The following is a 20,142-nucleotide window of genomic DNA, read 5'->3' as shown; positions in this document are numbered from 1 at the left end:
TGACAGTGAGACCGCAGCCCCCGGAGTCAGCAGGCCTCCCCCGATGCCTGCTACAGCCACCAGACCTCCCCTGGCACCAGTGGCAGCAGTCCTCCCCTGACGGCCGCCCCTGACGGACGAGACCGCGGCCCAGCCAGGGCGCCACCTTCACTGCAGCCAACCCTCGGCCCGGGCCTCCCCAGGTCTGCCCCCAGTACCCCGACGACGAGTAAGGGCCAGCGCCGTGTGGTGCACCTCCTGGCCCTCTTCAGCCCTAGCCCAGAGAGCCCCGCATCACACAAGGCCTCTACCAAAAGAGGGGCCGCCCACCAACTCCTACGGGACTCATGGCGACCCTACAGGCAACCTACCCCTGGAATACACTCCAGACAGACCACCCCCAATGCCCAGCTGCCACCAGTGGTTCCTGGCGTTGGGTCTCCTGCCGGCTGTGACCCGAACACTCCCCTCTGCCTGTTCTGTGAGTAAAAGACTCTGAAGTTGTTTGCCCCTAGTGTCTGGGAAGCCCCTACTCCAGTGGACCCACCCACCCCTTGTCCCAGTGTCTCCCCCCCCCCCTGCATTACCTCCCCTTGTGGAATAGTGAACTCCCCACCAATAAGCTCACATGCAGAGTGCGTGGTGCTAGGCCACGGGCCACCCCCAAGTGTGACTATCTCCCCTCAGTGTTACATTCGGACAAACAGCATCAGTGCTGCACCCCTTTCCCCCCCCTTTTTCCTTTGGCCATACGAAGTGAATAGAAGTGATATACGAGGTGTATTCCCAACTCCCTGTCTCATAAGGAAGTCTATACCACCATTCCCCCCTCCCCCTCCCCCCTCTGCCCCACGCGCGGAGAGATTGTGAATGCTATATTCTTTCGTCCTATACAACACACAGGTAGTATAAGGCTAGCTAGGGTATCGTCTGTGTCACACGGATGCATATAACTAGCATAGGAGGCCGTTTATGTTACGTGAATATATATATATAAGGACTTGAGTATATCCTGTCGTTTATGTCACGCGTTTGGGTATATCGAGATATACAGTACTTGACTGTCTCTGTTACATATCTGAGACCAAGCGCACCTGGTGTATTGTGTGAACCATATGTACGACACTGTGTGGAAATTATCACGTGTAAAGAAAGGTAGAATACTGTGTAAAGGTCAAACTTGCTGAACTAGGTGGAGATATTTATTGTAAGGGCTAGCTTTCTGAGATTATCTGGTTATTACATGTCCCATAGTTTTGATCACAGGTGTGTATGTAGTTATCTATTGTTAATATATAAGTGTGCCTTTGACCAGTTGTGTTTGGACTTTCCTTCCTTGTCTGTGACTGACCTGGTCAAGAACAAAGAACCCAAGGTTGCACCGTACCTGAACCCGAGAAGCTGGGACTCAGAATACGCCGCATAACACTATGCAAATATTTATTCTGATAAAAAGTAAGGTTATCTGAAACAAGGGATATGGTCCTGTCCCTCAATTCTTTTTCTCTTGGAAGGAGAGCTGCATACCTACCTTCTGACAGCTGGTGTAGGTTGTGTGTGCTTTTATGATATTAAGGGCTTTCCCTATCACCTGGTAGTCTAGTGGTTACCACCCATCAGATTGACTTTCTTGAATGGTTTTGATCTCAGAGAGATTCGAGGTATTTCGATCATGTAACGCTACCAGGGGAAGCAGGCTGGTCATCTGCCCAACAGTACTGGACTTACAGAAGTTTATTCTTGGGCCCTGAAAGGAGTAATATGTGATTGGCTGCTACAATTTTTTACCATACCAGCTTGATCTCCCTCACCTGCACACCATGTTCCTAGTCATCTATAATGCCATATAGGGGAGCTGGTTTGCAGTTGGAACCTGAGTTTGGTTCCTGGACCGGTCACACTCTCTGACCAAGTCTGCTTCCTCCTTATTCCTGTTCACCCAGCAGTACAAATGGTCCATCCATCTATCCAATCCTATGTTGGCCCATGAAGAGAATAGGAGACCGGGGCTAGGCAAGTTGGTCCTGACAATTAAGATGAGTGACCAGCCTCACTCATCCCTGAGTAGCATTACATGTCCAATAAATACCACCTACCCCTTGGATATAAACCTGCACAGGCTCAATACGATTGAAGCACCTTAATTACCCACTAAACCACCAGGTGCAATAATTTAGTTATATGGTTACCAGCCAGTGTAATAAATGGTTTCCTGGTGTACAGGAAACCATTTGGCTTGTCACTCAGTGTAGAGTCACCCACAGACAGAAGGAAGAGGAAAAAATGAAGGAAAGAAAGACAGAAGAGGGAGTGTACAGTCATCCGTAGGCAGAAGGAGAGGAAAGAATGAAGGAAATAAATACAGAAGAGGAAGGAAGGAAAGAAGGAAGAGAGGAAAGGGCAGACACCCGAAAGCAGCACTACATTGAGTGTGTAGATGGTGAGTGCCCCCACCTACCACATAGTACAAATGGTAACCTGGATTTAAAGCTGATTGTTGCATCTCATATTCCAAGGGAAAAGTGGGACTTACCATAAACCAATCATCTGCCTCAATGACCGTAATGCAGTTGGTATGTATTAACCTCTCACACAACACCCCTGTTATTACATGACAGAGACATACAACACACCTAGGTACATCAAACAATCAGTACACAAACATTATCAAAGCCTCTACAACAATATCCTCCTTTCAGAGATTCCACCACTACTGCTCACTTCATGTGCAGGGCCATACAACACCTCAGTCACAACACCATACTACAAGGCCCCCCCTTCCTGACATTCAGCTATTGGTGTCCTTAAATAGAGATGACTGAGTTCACTTAGCCAGGCTTCGAGCAGGACATCACCCAGCCCTTCCCACCTACTAGATTAGACTTGGATTGGATGGAAGCACTGACGACATGTGCCCTTCATACAGAATACAGTAGGCCCACACAATGTAACACACAATGAAGCACTGCATACTAGAGTTAAGAGTATAGCATAACTTGAAATGTCACACAGACCAGTCTGTGTCAGTGGAAGGAAACTGATACTACTTTCATTATAAATACCAAAATTTTATAATAATATAGCACTGTACGGTACTGTAAAGAGTCTTCATTTATATAAAAATATGTCAAAAACTTAAATTATTACCCAGGTAAAAAAAAAAAAAAAAAAAAAAAAAAAAAAAAGGCTAAAAGTCCAGGTAAACAGCAACGAAACACAGCACATAATGACAATATTAACACTAACATCATAGACATTTTTTCTCAATATATTCTTGGTATCTAAATGATGATTTTATTCAGCTCAGGATAGACATTTTCAGCTGGTGGGGTTAGATACAGCCTTAACTGTCCCCTTCACTGTGCGAGGCCTCTCCTAAGTTGAATAAAATGCAGGTAGCTGCAAGACTGAAAATAAAATGAAATAGTGACATTTTTTTTGTATTATTTGGCTAACATCAAATTATTTTATTCAGCTTCAGGGAGATGTCTTGCAGCAAAAGGGTTTCAGAAGGACATATCTGACCTCTCCTGTTCAAAACGTCTATCCGAAATTGAATATGACCATTCAAGGATACAAAGAATAACAAGAAAAATATCGTACATGGTATAACGATGCAGTTATGTATTGTATGGAAACATGAGATGTATGTATGTATGTGTGTGTGTGTGTGTGTGTGTGTGTGTGTGTGTGTGTGTGTGTGTGTGTGTGTGTGTGTGTGTGTGTGTGTGTGTGTCACGAATATAACCAGGTAACTCCTCTGTCCAGTCGTACAAATCCCACAGTTCCCTACTTATCCCCAAAAAAGGATGGTGGATTGTAGAAGGGCAACTTCAGCCTGCAGCCAACTGGGTTCCCATTCAGATGAGCCTGGGACCACAACAACTAACCAAATTAACCATGTATGCATGTAATGTGGCAGTCAACTTGCATATGCCTGACAATGGAAGGCAGTTTTACTATATAGCACACTTTAAAAAAATTAGATGACTAGCAGAAACAATATTGTCCACTGGCATTAACACAATGTTCTGTACAGTACTATGCTTGTAAATACAACAGCTTACAAAATATACACCATAAAACATACAACACAGTACCACTACAGGTTCTCATCATCATCATCATCCTGACCTTTTTTCCCACTCAAAAATAAGGTGAGGTAGGGTTTGGAAATGAGAAAAAGCATGAAAGTAGGAGAACTATCATCATCAACACCTCATTATCCTATGCCGACTTCTGACTAAAAAATAGAGTACAGTACGTAGGATCCATAATTTTGACATGGGAAATACTGCACAGGACTATATAGATGGAGCGATGAAGGCAAAATTAGGAGAACAATCAACATTCACTTATATGTAATTTACTACTTTTTACAGCCAGTTCAACACATGGTCATCACCATACTGATCTCTTCCCATCCAAAGATATGGTGAGGTAGGGACCAGAAAGCATGGAAAAGAGAAAAACATGACAGAGGATGAACTAACGTGATGGCCAGTGATATGGGCTTTCACTCACTCACTCACTCACCGTTCAAATACCCAGAATCCTGACTTCACCTCACAGGCACAACCTCCCAGTCGAACACAAAATTATTTTCTATACACTACATCAACGCCAAAAGTTCACTTACCATTTCATTGCTTTATAGGTAACAGTGGAACTTTAACAGATAATGGTTTTCTGATTTATCATGGTCCTTAAAAAGGAACATACAAGGACTTACTATAAATTAACTGAATAAATTACTCATTAGGACTCTAAATTGCCTGTTCAACATCTTGAACCTAGTGTTGTATTTTATGATTTGGTCTTGCAATCTCCAGACAACTTTATTCAGCTTATGGGAGATTTCTGGTAGTGCAGGGGTTAAAGAAGACTATATTCTCCGGTTCAGAGTCTCTCTTGAGCTAGTTCTGTAACTAGCAAGGGTGAAATGAAAAACACTGTACATTATTGGAGAAGGGGTTATCTTAAAATTTACTACAGAATGTACAAATATACATCTTCAGAAAATTGGATACTTTGAAACTTTAAGTCTGGAAAAAAAATAAGTCTTTTTTTAAACCCTTTCACTTTTCATCAAGGTGCTGGAGAGGGGCAACTTCATATGACAGGAACTCCACTGCCTGGAGTGGGCAGACGTATACTCCTGTTGAGCCAAGTTAGTATGAATAAGGCATGGATTAAAAAATATATATACATTGTAATAAAACTGTAAAAGAGATACTTCTATACTCTTCTCACTCTCATTTGGCCTAAAACTGACATCTTTTCATCTTGAATACTGAGTTCTGAGAGTTAATTAACACTAAAATATGGTACAAGTCACAAAAAAATTTTGTGGAAAAAAAAAAAAAAATGTGCAGCTACTGGATTGTCCTTCTTTTTCTACTGAGGTTCGTGACATATATTGTAAAGGGATGAATATCTGGGTCATTGTTAAAGGAAAAAGAGCATAGACGGACCAATATCTGGGTCAATGTTAAGGTGCAAAACAAACAGAATAACCTAAATCTGGGTAAACATTCAGAGGAAAAGAGCCTAGTTACAAAATCGTGGACCATCCAGATTATGGTCAGCTGTAAAAAGCAATAACCACCATACCATCCCTTACGAGTATCAGGGCTGAGGTTCAACTGCAATAATCCAGAACATTTAATGGTAGGAGACAGTCCTATGGCCCCAGTGGTGCATCATGGTACATGATTAAAAAAAAAAGAAGGGGGAAATGAAAACCACTGCTCATTCTAACCTGAGAACTCTACCATCAAACCACCAGATGTCTTTGGCCAATAACTATACAATAATATACAGAAAGAGTGTACAGGGATCTTTGTATGCTGCATGTGTTAGGAGTGTAATACTATATGGTAGTGAGACCTGGACAGTAAAGGAAAAGGATATTTGCAAGCTCAAACATACAGAAATGACAATGATTAGGTGGATATGCAGTGCGTCCCTGCGTGCAAGGCCTGGGGGGTGCAGTGTGCTGGTGTTGTGATGAGAAGAGCTAGACAGAGGTGGTTTGGGCATGTGGAGAGGATGAGGGATGATAACACTGGTTTACAAAAAATTTGAGGCAAGCATGAAATTAGGTGTTCTAACCTAATTTTGGAGTGCTGATTTCAGATTCGAAATCCATTTTCATTCATCACCTCTAATTTTTGAGAAATACATGTATACATGTACGTACATGTATACATATAGGCCTAGACCCAAAATATTCGCCAAAAATCCATTTACAGTCTTTTTTTTCTTGGAACTTGGTTTAAAACATGCGCCACAACAGGGTCAAACATGTGCATTGTGCGACTGGGAATGCCAGCAGCTTACTGGGGGTCTATGAGCACTTTCATGCCTGGGAAACACTGTCCAAGAAAGTCCTCTGGTGGACATGAACAAGGTGCTTCTTCCCCCTCTTGATATCAAGCTTGGCCTTATGAAGAATTTCGTGAAGGCCATGGACAAGGATGGCGCTGCCTTCCAACACCTGTGCACTCTGTTCCCAGCTCTCAGTTCTGCTAAGCTCAAGGAGGGCATCTTCGTTGGACCTCAGATCCGGAAGGTGCTGAAGGATGAGATATTCGAAGAGAAGCTCACCTTGAAGGAACTGAGAGCATGGGAAGCATTTAAGTCAGTCTGCCATGGCTTCCTTAGTAACACATGGGCACTAGATTACCAAGAGCATGTCGAGAAGTAGTTGCAGGCGTATCAGGATATGGGGTGCCGAATGTCTCTCAAGATTCACTTTCTCCACTCCCACCTCAACTTCTTCCCCCAGAACCTCGGAGCAGTAAGTGACAAACATGGGGAAAAATTCCACCAAGATATTACTAAGATGGAGAACAACTACCAAGGCAAGTGGAACCCCAGCATGATGGGGGACTTTGCTGCATGCTCCTGCGTGACATCTTGGAGGCAAAGTACACCAGATCGTCCAAAAAAACTCACTTTTGACTGTCTGTAGTACTATGATGTGTACACATGCTTATATCCTAGTACTAGTAATATGTAGTTCTGTCAGTGTTCTGTGTCTGTTTTGTGTCTGTCTGTAATGTGCCATTGTAATACATAAAATAAACTCATTACATTATAAATATATGCATTATAATAAAAAAAACAGGATATGTGACAGCAAAAAAACTAGAGGTGATAGACCAAAACTGTTTCGAAATTTGAATTAAGCATATCATAATTAGTAAAAAACACCTATTCACATGCTTGCCTCATTTTTTTTTTTTTTTTTTTTTTTTTTTAACCAGTGTAATTGGATACAGAAGGTGAGATGCGTTACTACTGGGGTGGGGTTGTGAGGGGTAGACTGAAAAAGACGTGAGACGAGGTCATTAAATGTGACCTCAGGGTTAAGGGACTGAACAGGGAGGCTGCCATAGATCGAGCAGCATGGACAGCCGCCATTAGGTGACCAAGGCCGATGCATGCAAACATGTTGGAGCCTTCAAAAACAAAAATGAAAACAAAAGAGTATACAGGCATAATAATGATACACAAACTTAGGACAAAAATGAAAAAAATAACTGAGAATATACTGAGAATGTATCGCTACTTCAATGGTCACTGCTCCTCTGAACCGTCTGCATGCACTCCTCCACCTCTTCGACAGGCGCGTAGCACCAGTCTAGCAGCAAACTCTCATCCTTTTTCTGTCCAACTATCTAATGCAAGAGTTAACCAATACTCCCAGTCCTTCATTTATGCAACAGGTCAACTCTGGAACTGTCTCCCTCTGCCTGTATTTCCTGCTTCCTATGATCTCCAGTCTTTCAAATGCAGTGTGTCCAGGCATCTCGAAATGAATGGATCTCGAATTTGGCTCTCTTGTATTTTGTTTTTCTTTTGGAAGGAATAGTTGTTGTGGGCTCGTGGCCTTTGGTTCCTTCTTCTTCGCATTAAAAAAAAAAAAATTTATTCAGCACACTTGGCTCAACATTGTACAGTACTGTACATGAAGAGTTAAAAAATTCACTGCCGCATATTATCTATCAGCCTATTGCCAGATGCCTCAATCCTGTAATGGGTGGCCACAAAAATATCGCCTCCACATCGCCCTGTCCCCTACCATTTCACTGCCCTCTCCCCAGCTCACACCCCTGTCTCACATACCTCTCCATTCCATCCCTCCATCTCCCCTCCTCCACCTCACTCGCATACACTCTCCTCATTAGTCTCTTGCTCTCCACCCTCTCCAAATGGCCAAACCACCTCAGTATGTTTCTCCTAATGCTTTCTATCACATCCACATTCACACCACAATGCTCCTTCACTTCCTCATTTGTCAGTCAGTCAGTCTCTCCATGTGACTCCACATGCTCCTCTCAAATAACTCATCTCCACTGCTCTCACTTTAGACTTGTGTCCTTCCAACAAGGTCCAAGCTTCACTTCCATACATTAAAATTGGTGTCACAATATTATTATGCAGCAACTTTTTTAATTCCATGCCCACAAATTATAATTCTGTAAAAACAAAAATACTTGTACTTATGCAAAACCAAAGTATACTGGATAATTTTCAGAATAAAAAAAGTGTGCTGTATTATATTTACTTATCTCAGAAAATGTGAAACTACATTGCATCATATGTATTTATCTTTTGAAAAATGAAAATACACTGTATTGTATTTATTCTTTGATAATGAAAAGTTGATTTGTTGCTAATCATATCTTATTCTCCTCCAAAGGAAAAAATTTAATGATAAAAAAATGAATCAAATGCGTCCTTTCTTTGTGGTGCATTGGCTGGACTACTTCAGTCACAGTGGCAGCCTTCCATAAGTTTGGTCCCCAGGAGGTGACTGGGGGCTTTTCAATCATGTATTGCCACCAAAAGATGCTGACTGGTTTCCTACACTCTATTTGTACTGGATTACAATTACAAGGACATAAAATGGGCTGGGCTGTTCAAGAACTCTTTGATGCTACCCTCAAAATTAAGAGTATATTCATCAGATGGCAACATCATTCTCATAATCTGAAGAAGATGAAGAAGGGTTGCAATGGCATGGAAAGCATCATAAAGGAAGTGTAAAGGAAGAGACTGAGATGGTTTACACATACCGAGAGGATGGACCAGGGAATATGCACAAAGAGGTGTAAAAAATGAGGTATCAGGCCACAGATTGAGAAGTGGACCAAGGATGACATGGAAGGTGATGTACTGTTGTTGTTGTTGTTGTTATTGGTGGTGGTGGTGTGGCTCCAAGCTCACCTGGATGTGAACCTGGTGGAAACTCAAGTGATCCTTCTCCTGCAGTTTGCCACCCTGCTACTGGGGGACAAGGAGAGAGCTGTGGGATCTTTATATAACTGGGCAATTGAGTTGCCCACTTACTCTTCATAGGTGTCACCACATGAAGGCATCCATCTCCACACCTCGGGTGACATGTGTGATACAGACCTTGAGGTACAGAATAGAGCAAGATGGAGGAATGCTTTAAGTGGCAATGATCTTGGGGATTGAACCTTTGGAAAGCTGTCACTTCAACTAGAGTTTTCTAACCACATCCTTGACAAATACAGAAAACCTTTGATATAACAAACCCCAGTACTGCAAATTTTGGATATAGCGAACAGCCAAATCGTGACCGAACTTCCCTCAGATTTTGCGAACAAAGGCCGCTAAATGAGGGAAAGTTCGCAAATCAGCCCATGGTGACAACAGCATCCCTTCCTGGCACAAGTGCACTTCAACAGCATCCCTTCCTGGCACACTAAGTGTACTGTAACAGTACTACATTATACTGTATTCTTATTTTAGGTATTGTATTCAGCGGTGGCTGAATTGGCAGAGAGGCGGCCTGCAGTCCTGACAGACCCAGGTTCGAATCCCGGCTGGTGCAGGGAACAGTTTAAGGATTTGAATTTCATAAAAGCAGACTTTCCTGATCTACCATATGACCCGCCAACATGTTGTAAAAGTACCCCCGCTAATACCAATACACCAGTCCTGTATGAGACAGCCCTAGCATGTATTCAATATGGACGGTGAGTGTTAGCGCCGAAGTGGTGACATGTGGAGGTGTAGGAGGACTACTGGGCCTTGGGATAGGCTACTGCCCCCGAGATATAGGCCCTGACGCCTTTGCCCAGAGTCGGACACATTAAGAAAAAAAAAAAAAAAAAAAAAAAAAAAACAGTATTGTATTTACATGTATAACTTCATAAACCATTGATTTCTCCATGTAAGACTACACAGAGTTAGTTTAAGTTATGTCTGAGCATGTATGACTGAATGACTCCCCTTGTATAGCAAACTGAGTTCGGTAATCCCTCAGAAATACTGAACCCCTCATACATAACGAACTTTTGGATATAGCGACCCACCCCTCCCCCCAATTAGTTTGTTATATCAAGGGTTTACTAACTAGGATAATGTAACTAGGACTTGCTGCTGATAAAGTACGTGAGAATGGGGAAACGAATATTTGATTGAACAGTAAGAGTGAGTATAGTACAGATATATTACAGGAGCAGGAGTGAATACAGTACGGCTATATTATAAGAGTTGGAATGAGTACGATATGGATATATTGCAAGAGTATAACATTTAGTGGTACGTGGGGGCGCTCATCATCCACTCATTCAATGAAGTGCTGCTCTCGGATGACTGCCCTTTCCTCTCTTCCTTCCTTCTTTCCCCTTCTGTCTTTTTTTCCTTCTTTCTTTCCCTTTCCTTCTGTCTATGAATGACTCTACACTGAGTGACATGCCAAATGGTTTCCTGTACACCAGGAAACCATTTATTACGCAAGGTGGTAACCATGTAGGCAGGCTATGATGCCTGGTGGTTTTGTGGGGAATTAAGGCACTCCAACCGGACTGAAGCTGTGTAGGCTAGGTTTATATCCAAGGGGCAGTTGGGGTTTACTGCTCCTGTAATGCCACTCAGGGATGTGTGAGGTTGGTCACTCTCATTTTAACTGTCAAGACCAATGTGCCTAGTCCCTGGTTCCTACGCTCCTCATGGGGCAACATAGGACTGGATGATGAATGAATGAGTGAATCACCCTATCCATATATATACTGAAGAACCATGGGGACATCACACAACCTTGTTGCGCGCCGACACTGATCGTAAAACCATTCACTTAGGTGCCCATTTACCCTTACATATGCCTCATTACCATCATAAAAACTTTTGACGGCACCTAGCACCTTACCATCTACACCGTACAAACACAAAACCTTCCACAATCCTTCTCTGTCTACTTTGTCATATGCTTTTTCCAGATCCATAAATGCCATAAACACCTTATAATCCCTTTCTACATATTACACATAAACATCTTCTCGTACATTATTCTAAGACTGACACTGTTTGCACCAGTGACATTTGTGAGGATACTGAGATATAATGAGCAAAGCTGAGCACTGCAATCTAAAATTCAACTCAGCAATTGCAAATCTGCAACCTATGACCCTTACCTTCCGCTACCGCAATAAACTTGGAATGTGCAATTCCACTGCCTCAATACCACAACCGCGATCCACTTTCACAATTTTCAATATGAAGTGCACAAACAGGGGGTAAATTGATTATTAGTAATGTAGTGAATTATTGTATTTATAATCTATTTATGACATTAGTTTCCCATACTGACACTCAATCACTGTAACCCCTCACTACTCACTAGTGGCCCCGTTCATAACTTCATTAGGACCACATCTCACAATCCTCACTGACTCAGAAGTTCAAGTTCAGAAATTCACACTTGTGACATCTGACAGTTCTTCACACCCACACATCAAAATTGTGCATGATTAGCTATGACTGCAACAAAATTTATTGCCATGCTGAATATAGTACTGTATATCGTATCGTATCAAATCATTTCTCCTGGTATTGCCCACTCCTACTACTAACCAATGCAGCAACGCCTCGCCCGCCACCACTGCTGGCTGGGAATCCAGTTCCAGCTTGATATTCACGAGTCATGCTATAGCCTGTGCTAACCAACACTGACGGCCAAATGGGAGACTGTGGACAGGATTGCAATTGCGGAAGTACTTCCGCAATGCAGTACCACAAGTTTTGGATGAATCTGCTGCAATCACAATGCCGCAACTGAAATCATGCGGTCTGCTATTGCGGAAATTGCTGACTGCAGAAATGATTGTGGAGGTGCCCAGCTCTGATAATGAGCACAAGAAACTGCTTAGGAAGAGGTGCCGCACAATCTCCAAGCCACTCTGTATACAGTATGTAATGATATGGGTGATAGTGTCTTGCTATTCTGCATGTGGAAGGGGTTGAACCACTTGATGGAATGGAGAAATGAATGGTTAGACTGAGACACAAAGGATAGACATACTGCTAAAATGAGAGAGAAAGGAAAGCTGAACTGCTAGACTAAGACAGAGAAGAGAGATAACTGTTAGACTAAGAGAGAAGTGGGAGATGAACTGTTAGACTGAGTAGTAAGAATGTGTACAGACAAACAATGTGTATATGCCACCCATGTTTACATTAGAGCAGCCTTCCTCGACACTTGCGTGCCCCACAATAGCAGTATTTCACACGGCCTGGCACACTGTCCACTTCGTAGCTGTAGTCCCAGGTAAGCTCTTTCCCTGCACGGATGTTGCACATAGCAAAGAAAGCAACCCATGGGAACCGCAGGTCATGTGTGTCCACAAATACGTTCTGCACAAAGACATTTGGATCGCAGGAGTGCTGGAAAAAAGGAAAAGAAAATTATCATCATCATTATCATCTTCCTAACTGAGCAAGTACTCAGTGGACTGCAAGCTGAAGTTCTTTTGCAGTTCACCTTCTCCTTTCAGGGGAGAGGTAGAGAGTTGAAGGTCTTTTGTTTTAATGGGTGTTTATATAACTATAATGAAGATCTGACCCAAATTATTTCCCACACAAAAAGTGTTGCCACTCAATAAGCTTCTAATATTAGTAGGTAGGTAGACAGATTGACCGATGACAGATATACAAATAGAAAGAATGAGATATACAGACCAAAACCGATAAACAGACAGACAGAAACAGACACATATGAATGGGCTTACATTGAGGAATCGTCCAATATTTCCAGTGCGCTTGGCGTCCATGATATAAACCGCTTCATTCTCACCAAAGTAGCTGCGGAGGGTCTTATTTTGAGACTTGGCAGGCTGGGAGGTGAGTAGCTGACTTGGAGCAAACATCTGCCGCTGCCTCTGCTTATTGTCTGTAAAGATTGGAGAGTGAAGAGTTCAAGAGGTTTGGCTCTGGTTGTGCATCATCATCAATATTATATATAGTCATCATCATTATTAGATACAGTAATCCCTCATTTAACCGGACATAAAAGAGCCAAAGGCATGTCCGGGTAGTGGCACCATCCCGATAATGAACACTATTCCCCCACCACACCCAGACCCTACCCATAACCAAATTCCAACCTACTAACCTATTTGTCCATTACCTATGCTTAATTTGGCAGTTTTCCAATCATTAAGGCATATTTAGACATCACAACACACAAAGGAATATCCAAAGTAATGCTAAACACCAAGAGAATCATGAAAAAAAAAAAAAAAAATGAAAACCAAAAAAACACCCTACCTAACCACTAAAGAATGTACAGTATTCCTCCTAATTTTTGCAGTGTTTTCCAGTCACTCTGCCATATTTTGACATCAAAACAATTCATAGGATTATCCAAAATAATTTTCAACACCACAAAAACCATGCAAATCAACCAATGAAAACCAAAATCACCTTACCTATTCACTGCTGTATGTACAGTACCCCTCCTAATTACAGCATTGTTTTCAGGTCAATCTGCCATATTTTGACATCAAAGCACACATACGAATATCCAAAGTAATGCTAAACACCAAGAAAACCATGAAAAAAAAAAAACACACTCAAAACCAAAAAGCACCCGACCTATACACTACTGTATGTACAGTACCCCTCCTAATTTTGGCACTGTTTTCTGGTCACTCTACCATATTGAGATATCAAAACACAGATAGAATTGTCCATATTAATGCTAAACATCAAGAAAACAAAAATACACAAAAAACCTGAAGAAAGTTTGAAAATTGGTTATCTGTGACGAGTGACTGCTCCTGGGGCTCAAAAAAAATTCCACGGTCAAATAAGCCACTGGAAATTGGTTATATTGGTATAAATGGAATACCATTATCTTTGCTGGTGTTTATACTATAAAATAAGCTAATAAAAACACATAAAGCTGATAAGAAAAGTACAGAAATGCAGTGAGAACAGTGTTCAAGAAATGCAGTGAGAACAGTGTTCAAGGGTAGAACTTACCTTCATATAACTTTCCACCATCCTAGTGCAAAATTCTGCCAGCATCTTCCAAGTGTTAAGCATATATCTAGATGGCAACCATCATCCACTCACTTGATGTAGTGCTGCCTACTTCTTCCTTAGCCTTTATCATTCTTTTTCTGTGCCTGCCCTCCTCTCTTCCTATTTCCCCCATCTTTCCTGTCACTTCTTAATGCTTTTCTTTCCATTACAGGTGACTTCACACTGAGTGTCACGCCAAATGGTTTCCCGTAAGCCAAGAAACCATTTACAATGCTCGGTGATAACCATATAATCAAACCATACGTGCTCCCTATGTGTCAACAAGTGGGTTGGTGGAGGGTTAGTGCCCCTCCCTGTAAAACAAATAACTCAGAGTCAAATGGCCACCCCTTACGGGATTATGGCGTCTGGCAATAGATAGATAGATAGATTCTCGAGGATTTTGCTGAATTTCGAAACGACCAATGGTAGTCGAATAAATCGCAAAAAACCCTGAAAACCCACAAGTCAGTGTTATCACCACGGAGGAGGGTAGGGACTGAGGGAGTGAGGAGGAGGAGCTGGGAGGGTATGGAGGAGGGACAGGAGGGGGTGGGAGAAGCAAGACTGTGGTCAGGATTTTCCCCCTTCTATCAACAGGCAGACGGGCACTTTTACCATACACTTACTCGTGGCTTGCGGTCTGTTAGACGCCAAGCAGCCATGCGGAAACACAACTCATGGTGGCTGGGGGACTTTCAACATTCCGTAGTGAGGCATACGACCGCTGTCACCCAACATTTACTCGTGGCTTGCGGTCTGTGTTCAATCGTGGTGGTGGTTGGGAAAGACAGTCTGGTGGCCGCGCAACACTGGACATTCAGTGGGGATGTGTACAGACATCTTGACACTACTTGTGGGTTTGTCGTATAACTCGGATGCTGGAGGTTTGTTGGGAGTGATCGGACGAATGCACAGCTTTGATCAGTCAGTACAGGGGCGGATGGACATTTTAGCTCTGGTTGTGGGTTACGGACTATTTCCCGTTCATGACTCAAGCCCAGCAGCCATGATACCAAATGTTTGAACATGTCAGCAGGCCAGTCGAAGTTCTTGGGGACTTTTACGTCTGGATAATAGCAAGTAAATTCAGATAATGGTAATTGAGCCAAAGTTCAGCGTCCAGATAATAAACATGTCTGGATAAATGAGAGACTACTGTATACTGTACATCATCATCATCATCATCAACACCAACATCAGTTGTCACCTTTATTACCATCATCATCCTGACTTCTTGTTCCTACCTAAGGCAAGAAAATGTGAATATGAATTAGGGTTTTTGATAGATCATATTATCATGGTACATCTTCTCTCACCTGCTTCCTCCTCCCCATCATCATCATCATCATCATCACCATCACCATCCTGTTCCTCATTCGCTTCTTTGGTCTGATCTCCTTCAGTGTCCTTCTTCTCCTCATTTTCCATTTTCTTGTCATTTTCATCTCTATCATTTTCCTTCTCCTTCCTGGACTCATCATCAGAGGCCATCGCTGAGCCAGACCCACTTCCATCTTCTTTGCCTGCTGAGAGGAAAGAACAAATACACATCAATTTGTCATATCACCATCATTCCAATCTGTGATCCTACATAAAAATGTAATAATAATAATAATAATAATAATAATAATATAATAAAAAAATAATAAAAATAATAATAATAATAAAAATAATAATAATAATAAAAATAAAAATAATAATAATTAATCTATCATCTATCCTATATCACCCCATGAGAAACGCAAGAGCCTGGGGCAAGTCAAGTTGGTCCTGACATTTAAGATGAGAGTGACCAGCCTCACTCATCTCTGCATCGCATAATGTGAGCATAATAATCATTAATAATACTACACTGTACGGTAATAATCAGGTTATTTACTTCTCAAAGGTGCCGATTCTTCCCGAGGAATTAAATAACAATCGAATATATATATATATATATATATATATATGATGACAAGAATGAGTAAGAGAAAGACAGGTTTTGGGATGAGCTGGACGAAGCAGTGGGAGATATGCCCTGGAGCTGTAAAGTGATCGCAATGGGTGATACGAATGGAAGAGTAGGCACTGGTCCTGAGGATGATATAACCATCATCGTCATCATCTGGACCTCCTGTCCCACCCTAGGTCAGGGTGAGGAGTAGCAACATCCAGACAGCCCAAGTTTGCCCAATCCAATGGGCCACGCTTCCATTCACTCATCATTCAAGTTCCCGGAATCCTGGCTCTATCTGATGTGCCAAAAACATCCGCCACATTCAGTAGCTTCACATAAACATATCCGACATAATAGGTTGTAATGGAGTAATCATCATCATCATAATCCAGACCTCCTTTCTCACCCTAGGGCAGGGTGAGGAGTAACAATGTTCAGATAGCCCAAATTTGCAGAATCCAATGAGCCACAGACAGTCCAAGTTTGCCCAGTCCAATGGGCCACGCTTCCATTGACTCATCATTCAAGCCACCGGAATCCTGGCTCTATCTGATAAGCCAAAAACATTCACTACATTCTGTAGCTTTGAAGGATATGTGTCAGGAAAGGAAGTTGTGCATTTGTAACTCATATCTGAAACACAATGATGCACATAAATATTCATGGTACAGAGGGAATAAGGATCACGCTGAACTGAGCCTTACTGATTATGTGCTGAATGATGGGAATAGTTGCTGATACCAGGGCCATGAGAGGACGACGTGGAGGTCCATCAGATCATATGATTGTGGTATGCAAAATCAAGCCGAGAGGAGTGAGGTGGACCAGGAGAGAGAGGAGGAGTCAGGGAGAAAGACTTATAGATGCTAAGGATCAAAGAAATGGCAGGTGAATACAGAACCAAAGTAGGGCAAGAGATGGAATGAAATGGATCTGGACAGCCTGTGGAATGCATACAGGGATTGCTTAGTTAGGAATGCTAAAGCAGTGTGTGGTGTGGCAAGAGTAACAACAAAGAAGACAGGTAGGGAAGGTGGGATGAAGAGGTCAAGAAAGCAGTGGAAAAAAAAAAACAGGAAGAAATGGCTATAGTGGTTACAGGACAGGGTTCAATTGAAATAAGAACTGAATATATTGATAGCAAGCAGCACGTAAAGAGACTTGTGAAGAGGATAAGGAGGAGGTAAATGAAGATCTAGGAAAAAAAATGAATGCAAATTAGTCTGAAAATAGGAAATTATTCTGGAAAGAGATGGGGAAATGTAGAAGTGAAAGCGGAAAGAAATGCAAAAGTGTGAAGGATGTACATGGTATATTATCTACTCATGAGGATGAAGTACAGACAAGATGGAAAGAATATTTTGAAAGCCTGATGAATGGGAATAGAGAGAGAGCAAAGCGGCTGTAAACATGATTGGTTTTGCAGGTGTGCAGTGAAGGAATGCAGTGCCAGGAGACGTGACACTCACATAGGTAAAGAATGCTGTGAAGCTGCTGAAAAATGGAAAGCAGCTGGGGTTGAAGAGGTGTATGCAGAGATGATTAAGTGTAGTGGCAAGAGTGGATTGAAGTACTTGTTGGAGATATGTACGAAGGTTTGCATGAGTGAAACTGCCAGCTGAGTGGAAAAAGGCTGTGATTGTACCCCTGCACAAAAATAAAGGTAAGCAAAGTGAGTGCAAATATTATCATGGCATAAGTTTATTGGGTGCTGTGAGGAAGGTATAAGGAAGAATTATTATAAAGTAAGAGAGATATCAGGAGTCCTAGTGAGTGATGAACAGGGTGGCTTTAGGGGTGGCAGAGAATGTGTGATCAAATATTTGCAGTGAGACTGACAGTGCAAAAGGCTTGTGAAAAGGACTATAAGGTGGTTATTGGATTTATGAATCTGGAAAAGGCATACAATAAAGTGGACAGAGAGGGATTGTGGAAGGTTTTGCATACGTACGGTGTAGATGGTAAGCTGCTAGGTGCTGTCAAGAGTTTTTATGATGGTAGTGGGGCATGTGTAAGGAAGGGTAAATGGGCATATAAGTGAATGGTTCACGATCAATGTCAGTGTGCGACAAGGGTGTGTGATGTCCCCATGGTCGTTCAATATATAAATGGATGGGGTGATGAGAGAAGTAAAAATATGAGTAATGGAGAGAGGGATGGCATTGGTAATGAATGGTGATGGATGGCATATCTCATATTTGTTGAATGCTGATGATGCAATGCTACTTGCAAATACTAGACATGAACTTGGTAGACTAGTGCAGAGTTTTGCTGATGTCTATGAGCATTGTGCATTAAGGGCAAATGTAGAAAAGAGTAAAGTGATGGTAATCAAGAGGGAAGGTGACTCTCAGTGTGATCTTACAGTGAATGGAGAAAGACTGAAATGGGTGAGAGAGTTCAAATACCTGGGTACATTGATAGAAAAGAGAGGAAAATGTGCAGAAGTGAAAAATAGAGTGACACAAGGAAGGAAAGTAGCTGGTGCAATGAAGGCCTTGATAAGAAACAGAGCCTTGAGTGTTGCAGCTGCACGAGGCTTACATGAGGGAGTGTTAGTGCCAACTTTAACAAATGGATGTGAAACTATGGTGTGGCATGAAAATAAAGTCAAGAGTGAGAGCAGCAGTGGAGATGGGACTGCTGAGGAATGTATGTGGAGTACGGAGAACGGACAGGATACGAAATAATGTCACTCATGAAAGATATGGTGTGAGGAAGTCTGTGGACACCAGAATCGAAGTGAGTGTACTGGGATGGTATGGTCATGTGGAGAGAATGGAGAACAACAGAATGGTCAAAAAGGTATATCTAAGTAAATTTGAAGGAGGGAGGAGGCAAAGTAGGCCAAGGAGAAGGTGAAGGGATATGGTGGATGACTGTGTGAGGAAAAGATGTATGGAATTTGGTAAGGCTAGGGGACTGACAATAGATTGAGCTCACTGGATGAATATTGTAAGAAGCGCATGATCAGGGATTTGGCACCCCTTTTAACATGACAGCGTCCGGACTGACTCTATCGGATACTTTTATTTGAAGCTACAGTACGTGGTGGACATTCTAGGCATATCAGATACAGCCGGGAAACCGGGGGCTTGAATGATGAGTAAATGCAAGCGTGGCCCATTGGACCGAGCAAACTTGGGCTCTCTGGACGTTGCTACTCCTCACCTTGCCCTAGGGTGGGAAAGGAGCTCCGGATAATGATGATGATGATGATAATGATGATGATGATGATGATGATATATATATATATATATATATATATATATATATATATATATGACCATTAATTTTGTGTGCAGTACAAAATTACATTTAGGCTGTGCCATCAATTAAACTCTGTAGCCTTCTGTCATCACACCTCTTTCAAGATCATAATTTCTTTGGAAAAGTATCCTAAGCTGCCTCTTAAAGGAAATGACAGAAGTAAGCTATTTTATTGATATGGGCAGCTTATTGTATTGCCTCGGTGCAACATAAGAAAATGTCCACGCAGAGAAAGATAACTGCCGGACAGCTCCTGGTTCTTCAAGGCACAAAGTATCATCACTGTTCCACAGTACTGCATCAGAACAAGCTGGTGAATGTTTCAGTAGGTCACCAACATACATAGGTTCACTAAACCTAAGAATCTTGAAATGTTTCAGTAGGTCACCAACATACATAGGTTCACCAAACCTAAGAATCTTGAAATGTTTCAGTAGGTCACCAACATACATAGGTTCACTAAACCTAAGAATCTTGAAATGTTTCAGTAGGTCACCAACATACTTAGGTTCACCAAACCTAAGAATCTTGAAGTCAAGAGACAAAGTCAATTCTAGCTTTTACTGACAACCAGTGCAACTACTGTATATGGTATGAAGTTGAGGGTG

General features: G+C 42.1%; 1 protein-coding gene across 1 annotated transcript in view; it reads right to left on the bottom strand.

Moving 5' to 3' along the window:
- Positions 1 to 5,080: 5,080 nt before the first annotated feature.
- Positions 5,081 to 20,142, bottom strand: part of egg (SET domain bifurcated histone lysine methyltransferase eggless) — a 50,618-nt gene continuing 35,556 nt past the window's right edge. The window contains exons 21-24 of the mRNA XM_080271248.1: positions 15,642 to 15,848; positions 13,026 to 13,186; positions 12,474 to 12,681; positions 5,081 to 5,134 (exon numbers count right to left, since the gene is read on the bottom strand). Of these exons, the coding sequence (XP_080127374.1) occupies positions 12,475 to 12,681; positions 13,026 to 13,186; positions 15,642 to 15,848 (575 nt within the window). The 3' untranslated portion in view covers positions 5,081 to 5,134; position 12,474. The remainder of the gene's footprint in view (positions 5,135 to 12,473; positions 12,682 to 13,025; positions 13,187 to 15,641; positions 15,849 to 20,142) is intronic.

Source organism: Coenobita brevimanus, chromosome 45, assembly GCF_032717465.1.
Source record: "Coenobita brevimanus isolate Jiangsu-jjx chromosome 45, ASM3271746v2, whole genome shotgun sequence".
In the NCBI taxonomy this organism is placed as follows: Eukaryota; Metazoa; Arthropoda; class Malacostraca; order Decapoda; family Coenobitidae; genus Coenobita; species Coenobita brevimanus.
Note: the sequence above shows the minus strand (reverse complement) of the source record. Positions and strands in the feature narration are given on the sequence as shown.